Source organism: Arachis ipaensis, chromosome B05 (assembly GCF_000816755.2).
Source record: "Arachis ipaensis cultivar K30076 chromosome B05, Araip1.1, whole genome shotgun sequence".
Classification (NCBI taxonomy): Eukaryota; Viridiplantae; Streptophyta; class Magnoliopsida; order Fabales; family Fabaceae; genus Arachis; species Arachis ipaensis.
Window position 1 is genome coordinate 137,850,086 of NC_029789.2, and position 7,540 is coordinate 137,857,625.

General features: G+C 33.7%; 1 protein-coding gene across 1 annotated transcript; it reads left to right on the plus strand.

The window, feature by feature from the left end:
* On the plus strand, positions 593–7,319 carry LOC107644391 (peroxisomal fatty acid beta-oxidation multifunctional protein AIM1). Its single transcript, XM_016348232.2, has 18 exons — positions 593–861; positions 975–1,046; positions 1,193–1,255; positions 1,343–1,399; positions 1,508–1,575; positions 1,685–1,766; positions 1,881–1,936; positions 2,164–2,466; positions 2,714–2,800; positions 3,364–3,538; positions 3,699–3,820; positions 4,029–4,192; positions 4,780–5,034; positions 5,326–5,447; positions 5,557–5,678; positions 5,824–5,972; positions 6,236–6,374; positions 6,959–7,319. The coding sequence occupies exons 1-18, from the start codon at positions 765–767 to the stop codon at positions 7,001–7,003; spliced, it is 2,178 nt and encodes a 725-aa protein (XP_016203718.1). The 5' UTR covers positions 593–764; the 3' UTR covers positions 7,004–7,319.

The window sequence follows — 7,540 nt, forward strand, 5'->3', positions numbered from 1 at the left end:
TGCAAGTTCTTCCTAAATCTTTTTTAATTTATTATTTTCTTAAAAAAAAAAGTAAAACATAAGGTGAAGAATATATATTCTTTAATTTTACTAGAGAGTACTCATAAAAATTCAATAAAACTTAGGTATATATTATCCTTAAAATTTATTTATGTTCTCGATCCGGCTCCCAGTTCCTCTTCGAAATAGTCGACAAACTTGGACATTCGGAGTTGGATCACCCACACAATCTAAGCGGATTAATAATTTCTAATATTCTAGTCTAATATTTGAATTTAAATATTTTTTTTTCTTAGTCAGATAAGATAAAATAAGATATTTACCATCCATTATATAAAAGAGAGACAGAAACCTTTCAAATACATTATTCATTTCACTCACATAAAACTCTTAAATTTATTCGACTCGAATTTTATAGTGTCTTTACAGGTATTATTTCTACTCTAATCAAACAATCTAACAACTATTTTATTATTATCATTAAAAGTCAAAACATATTTTATTCATTTTTAGTTATAGTTATAATTATTAATTTTCAATAAAGCTTAATTATATATGTTAGGTGCTTAGGTCCACATTCCACAACTCCCATAAAGGCCATTAGTCCATTACAATATATATTGGCTCGCTATAGTCGTGGGAATTGGACTTCTTTATCTGAAACCCACTGTACTCAGTTTATTTCTACTCCCAAAAGATCTGATTTTGTATAATTTTTATTCAAGAAAGGAAGAAACTTGGCGATTGTTTTGTTGCTGTGAGAGATGGGTTCTTCCGTGAAGGTTGATTTTGAGGTTGGAAATGATGGGGTTGCTATCATCACCATGTGCAACCCTCCGGTTAATGCCTTGGCTATTCCAAGTATGCTAGCTACTTCAATAATCATTGTTACTGTTACTTATTTATGTATTTCATTTTGAATTTTATGTGATGTGTGATGTTTTTTTCTTCTGTTCATGTTCTGTTTCAATCAGTCATTATGGGATTGAAAGAGAGATTTCAGGAGGTAGCTAAAAGGAATGATGTCAAAGCTGTAGTTTTGACTGGTAATTCTTCTTTTTTTTTTTTTTAAATTTATTATTAGAGATTTTTTCTTGGTAGTTGCTTTGCTTCATGCAGCAGTGTGATCATTTGATTGTAATAACTAAGACATTTGCAAAGTGTTTTGATTTTTTGTTCATGTTATGATCAGGCAAAGGTGGAAGATTTTCTGGTGGGTTTGACATCAGTGTTATGCAGAAGGTTCACCAAACTGGTGAGTTATGATTATACTGATGAACTTAGATACAAAATTAAAAATTAAAGCTAAGGCACTGAGTTTTCTGCTTTTTTTTCTTAATAGGTGATGCTTCAATTCTCCCCGATGTCTCTGTGGAACTGTTGGTCAACTTAATTGAAGGTTGTAACATATCTTTATGCCCAACTGAAAGTAGAAACTGCTTCGATTTTTATTTTATGTAAGTGTGATCATTGCAATATTATTAATTAGCTTTCTTGATCACCGTAGATTCGAAGAAGCCTGTTGTTGCGGCAGTACAAGGGCTCGCTCTTGGAGGTGGCTTAGAGCTTGCGCTGGTTAGTCTTTGGACTTGAGAATGAGAAGCATGCTGTTTGCATTTAGACAGGCATTATTGTCGATGCGTCTTAATTATTGTGTGAAGTGTGACATCTTGATATGTTGTAGGGATGCCACGCCCGCATTGCTGCTCCAGCAAGTCAACTGGGACTGCCAGAGCTGACACTTGGAATCATTCCAGGATTTGGAGGTAATCAAGCATTTGAATTTATGTGTGTTCTGTAGTCTCAATTAGGATTCTTGAACCTACCTTCATTTAGTTGTGCTAACTGAAATGTTAACAAGACATTGTTGATTTCGTAAGGCACACAACGTCTTCCCAGGCTTGTTGGGCTTCCTAAAGCTATTGACATGATGCTGGTACGATGTTGACCATTCATTTTAAATTGTTTGAGGTTCCATATTATTTGCTTGTCAATGGATGAGACGTAGTTATAAGTCTTTTGAAAAGAAAATTAATAGAATAAACTGCTACAGAAAATTGAAAACCTTGCCTTTTTTGCCTGAACTTGTCATGTATCTGTTATTTCTTATATTCATTTCAAAATGTTTGTGTATAAGTTGTATTCAATATTTCTTTCTTACAGAAATCGAAGCCAATAAAGTCAGAAGAAGGGAAGAAACTAGGACTTATCGATGAAATTGTGTCTCCTGAGGAGTTACTCAGGGTTTCCCGACAGTGGGCACTTGAGATTGGAGAGAGGCGTAAGCCTTGGATTCGAACACTTCATAGGACCGATAAAATTGGTTCCTTGTCTGAAGCACGTGAGGTGTTGAAAACTGCCAGACAACATGTCAAGAAGACTGCACCGCATTTGCCTCAGCAGCAAGCATGCTTAGATGTGATTGAGCATGGAATTGTCCATGGAGGCTATAGTGGAGTTCTAAGGGTACTTATCCTTCTGTGATTTTTGTTGTTCAGACGGAAATAGATGCATTTTCATTGTTAAGTCCAGCATGTATTATTATTCACTGAGTTTCATGTAGTATTGCTTTTGAGTTCAACGTAGATCTATCTTCTTCTCTGTTAGGTTCATCATGGTTAGCATTCACAAGTATCTTGCTATCGATTGTGTGAAATTGTGATTAAGGTTACTCAGTTCACATATAAGCTAATTCATAGAACATTCATTGCAGGAAGCAGAAGTATTCAAGCAACTAGTCCTATCAGACACCGCAAAAGGATTAATTCATGTCTTCTTTGCTCAGCGTGCAATATCAAAGGTACGAGGATCGATGAGTAGCATAGTTGAATTTTAGTCCTTTGTTTCCTGTTCAAGTATTCAACTCTTGCTGCTTGTGTTTGGAAATATATTTTGGTCAACATAGATTAGAACTTAGATAGCATTTTGCTTTTGAGCAAAACATAGCATGAGTGGCTGAGGGCTGTACCACGTGTGAATGTGTGGAAGTTGAAGCTATGCTAATTTTTTGTTTGGAAGATAATCTTAGTTCATTTTTCTATTGTCCTACAATTATCAACTATTTTATTTTAACGTTTTTTTTGTCTTCTAATTTAATGTGTTTGGGAAGATTAAAAGTGGTCTAGCTAATTCTGGCCCATAATTTTGTGCTGTGGAGGAGCCTTTTCTTTTGTTTTCATTGAGTGTGCATGAAAAAAAATATCATTTCTATGGTTCCACTGTATGTTTGAGTGGTTGTCACTGTATTTGATGACAAATTCCATTAGTAACGGGTAACAAACATTTGAAGTGGTTGTTTTTAATGTGGATTTCTCTTGCTGAAATACAGAAAACTGTTTGCTGACAAGAACTGTTTTGATGCAGGTGCCTGGTGTATCTGATATTGGGCTTAAGCCGAGAAATTTGAAAAAGGTTGCCGTTATTGGGGGAGGTTTAATGGGTTCTGGAATTGCTACCGCTCTCATTCTAAGCAACATTCATGTTATACTCAAGGAAGTCAATTCTCAATATCTTGAGAAGGGGATAAAAACGGTTGAAGGTGATTATTATTCATTCATCATATATCTAGTTCTTGGAGCCTTTGAGGAGATGAAGACCTTACTTAGCTTAGTTCAAATTGTTACCGTCGAAACTTACAATGCAAGAAATTTATTTTATAACGACTTTTTAATGTAATTTTGTTTTATTTTGTATGGCAGGTAATGTTCGAGGCTTAGTAACAAGGGGAAAGTTGGCAAAAAATAAGGCCGATGGAGCATTGTTGCTGCTTAAAGGTGTTCTTGATTACTCAGAATTTAAAGATGTGGACATGGTCATTGAGGTTGGTTGCCTGCCCTAAAGTTTTTTTCACTTTACTTGGAAAGTAGTTAACTTTCTTCAGTATTTTTGAATGTTTGATTCTCGATGGAAGTTGGTGAAATGTTTTCATTATAGGCAATTAATCTAACAGTTCTAACTTCTTTCAGGTATTTATGATGTGTTATTTGATATTGCTGGATGTAATTAGTGTTAATTTTTCCTCCCTGCAGGCTGTAATTGAAAATGTTAATCTTAAACAAACTATATTTAGTGATCTTGAGAAGATATGCCCTCCTCATTGCATCTTGGCAACAAACACTTCGACTATTGATCTTAACGTCATTGGTGCTAAGACTAGATCTGAAGATCGCATTGTGGGGGCTCATTTTTTCAGGTAATAATAACCTCATTTAAAAATGATTACGAGTCCTAACTCATCCACCTAATTTCTAAATAAAGTTAGTTTGAATTTTTGTATCTTTTTGATGTTTTCAAAAAATAACATATATTTGAATTTTTACTTATTTAAGTATTAGGAGGAAAATTAGGGAGATGAATTAGGACTCTTAATCACTACTCATTTATGGAATTGATGTGAATGAACAGAGATTACTTATTCACTCATATAGTTCAAAGAAATTTGACTTGCCAGGATGCTAAATCTTAAGCTGTTATTTCATTTAAAGAGAATTTAATTGAGCCATAGTATAAATTGGTTTCTGAATTCTGAGAACAATTCCAGTTGAGTTTATGACTGTTATTTCCGAATATGTTATTTCCACTGGAATGCATGTTCATCGGTTTTATAGTTATTTTTGCATATTTAATTATCTCTATTGCCATATTTCTGCTTTAATGAATTGCCGGTTAGTGTAATCAGGCTTAGATATTGAAATGGCATTCATGTTATTAAAAATTGTTTGGACTTTGAGCACATGTGTATATGGTATTTGCTTTCTGATTCCATTTCTTGATGTACAGTCCTGCTCATATTATGCCTCTGTTGGAGATTGTACGGACCAAGAAAACTTCAGCTCAAGTTATTCTTGATCTTATTACTGTTGGTAAAATCATAAATAAGTCTCCGGTTGTCGTGGGCAACTGCACTGGCTTTGCAGTGAACAGAACATTTTTCCCATATTCACAAGGTGCCCATTTATTGGTCAATCTGGGTGTGGATATCTTCAGGATCGATAGATTGATAAGCAGTTTCGGCCTTCCCATGGGTCCTTTCCAGTAATACTCTTTTCTTGGGTTTATTTATTTCCATTATATATGTTCACCGAAGTGTTAGATATTTATCGACTCTGTAACCTAAACTGTCGTACTTCCAACACAGAAAAAGATTAGTTTGCCAGTTAAAAAACATGCTATAGAAACTAGTATTTTTGGAACACCTTTTGAATTCTCAAGTAATCTAAAAGAGTGGCATAGATAAAATTTACATGGTTTTGTTTTGTTAGTATGTGTGCCACCGTGTAAATTCTGTGGTCTGTTTGACGGAGTTAATCTTTCCTTCGCCCGCAGGCTTCAGGACTTGGCTGGCTATGGAGTAGCTGTAGCCGTTTCCAAAGAATTTGACGGTTCATTTCGTGGTCGCACATATAAATCTCCACTGCTTGATCTTATGATCAAAAGTGGGAGAAATGGTAATACTTATTTTTCAGTTAAATTAAGCTTTCTTTGTGCTGAGGACATACTTCAATTTTCATTTGTTTACATAACACATTCTTTCCTTGATCACTTGTGTCCTTTCAGGCAAAAACAATGGGAAAGGATACTACATTTATGAAAAGGGTAGCAAGCCAAAACCCGATCTTTCAATACTACCAATTGTTGAAGAGTCGAGAAGACTTGCCAATATTATGCCTGGTGGAAAGGTGCTTTTCTTTTGAAAATTTTGTATTGCAAGTGATTGTTTGATCATAAGCTTCCTCTCTCACTAGATTGAATCTATATCTTCTTGAATTTGCTCGTCGGCATTAGCTTGTGTAGTGAAGCTGATAGCATTTATTCCTTTTGCAGCCTATATCTATTACTGACCAAGAGATTGTAGAGATGATCCTCTTTCCAATAGTGAACGAGGCATGCCGTGTATTAGATGAAGGAATAGTTATTCGAGCATCAGACCTTGACATTGCTTGTGTTCTTGGGATGAGCTTCCCAAATTACAGGTGGGTTTACCCTTTCCTTTTTCTTTCCTCTTCTAAAATATTGAAGGGACTAAAGCTAAGAAAAGGAATTTATAAAAGAAGCATTGCAAAACCATTTGCTTCCATGTAATAATTTATAAATTATTTGAACTCTTAAATAACCATCATTTATGTTACTGCCCCTTTTGTACTTATCTAGTCCAGCATGTTTTATGATCAGCTTTGATGATGTATCAGTAACATTCTTTTAATTTTGTATCTCATTTCCATCACTTTCGCGACAGGGGTGGCGTTGTTTTCTGGGCGGACTTGGTTGGGGCGAAGCATGTATATAACAGCCTAAAGAAATGGTCAGAATTATATGGTAACTTCTATAAGCCATCAAGGTATCTGGAGGAAAGGGCAATTCAGGGCATTCCTTTGGTAAGACTCTATATCTGTTATTATCTATTTGAATTTCATGGAACTTAGTATTGTCAATTTCCTTTGTACATGAGACAAAAAAATATGTTAAATTGACATAGTTACCTTAGGATATTTGGATACCTAAAGTTGAAAAACCAAGAAATTTTTGAAACTGTAACTGATGCAAATAAGTATTTTCCTTATAGTAAACTTAATATGTTTACTTTAATTTTCGCTTCTAAATGATACAGCAATGATAGAGAGACAATAATCAATAGTTACTTTATTTAATTTAATATTCATAATTTCATGCATGTAACATCTATAATTACACACTTATTATATCTAATATTAACCAATTATTTCAGCAGTAATTAAGGAACGCAAAATAAAATAACTTTGGATTGCTATGGGTTGGTTTTCTATTGTCTCCCAAACATTTTTTATTTTTGAAATGATATAAGCAAATAAATTTAAAACATTTCATTTCTGAGTATAATTTGAAACAAGTTTGAGTAATTTATATACTAAGTACTAAAATTGCAAGCGTGACTCATTGTGAAGAACAAGATTGAGTGTTTGTGTTTCTACATTGCTTACAGAGTGCACCTGCTTCTGCTACTCCAAGATCAAAGGCACGTCTATGAAAATGTAATTTTCTCAAAGGCCCTTGGATATGTAATAGCAAAGTAAATTTAGCTTATAATATTTTGCTTCCTTGTAAGTTGAATGATGATAAATAAATAAATCAATCGATCTTGGTTTTCCAAGAACATATTCTTAATTATACCCTAAAACATAAGGTAAAGATTTTTTGGGGTCATGAGCTTCTTTATGAACAAGGCGTGTGTGAATTCAATTCAATGTAGTGATCAAGAATATAATGTTACCTACTTTATGGACAACATTGTATTGGTGTCATGGTAATTTATATTATGTAAATTGTTTTTCACGGCTCTGAAATTTCACTTTTGTGTTGTTTATTCTTTAAACTTTTGAAATATAGAACAGTTCCTTAACGATATTAAAAAAAATAATCTCGTGTGATACGTTTTATTAGTATATTTAACCTTTAATAAAACAGTAGTTATGGCAAAAAAAAAAAGTTAAAGTTCTTTTCGCAGTTTGATAATGTGAGGAAGTTAAATTGTGTATATCAAAAAGTTTATTTTGGAGGTGGGGTT

Excerpts from the sequence above, each read along its gene's own strand:
- LOC107644391 (XM_016348232.2), top strand. The coding sequence starts at position 765 with ATGGGTTCTTCCGTGAAGGTTGATTTTGAGGTTGGAAATGATGGGGTT. Across the intron at positions 1,256-1,342 it reads GCAGAAGGTTCACCAAACTG|GTGATGCTTCAATTCTCCCC; the intron begins GTGAGTTATGAT and ends TTTTCTTAATAG. Across the intron at positions 5,973-6,235 it reads ATGAGCTTCCCAAATTACAG|GGGTGGCGTTGTTTTCTGGG; the intron begins GTGGGTTTACCC and ends CTTTCGCGACAG.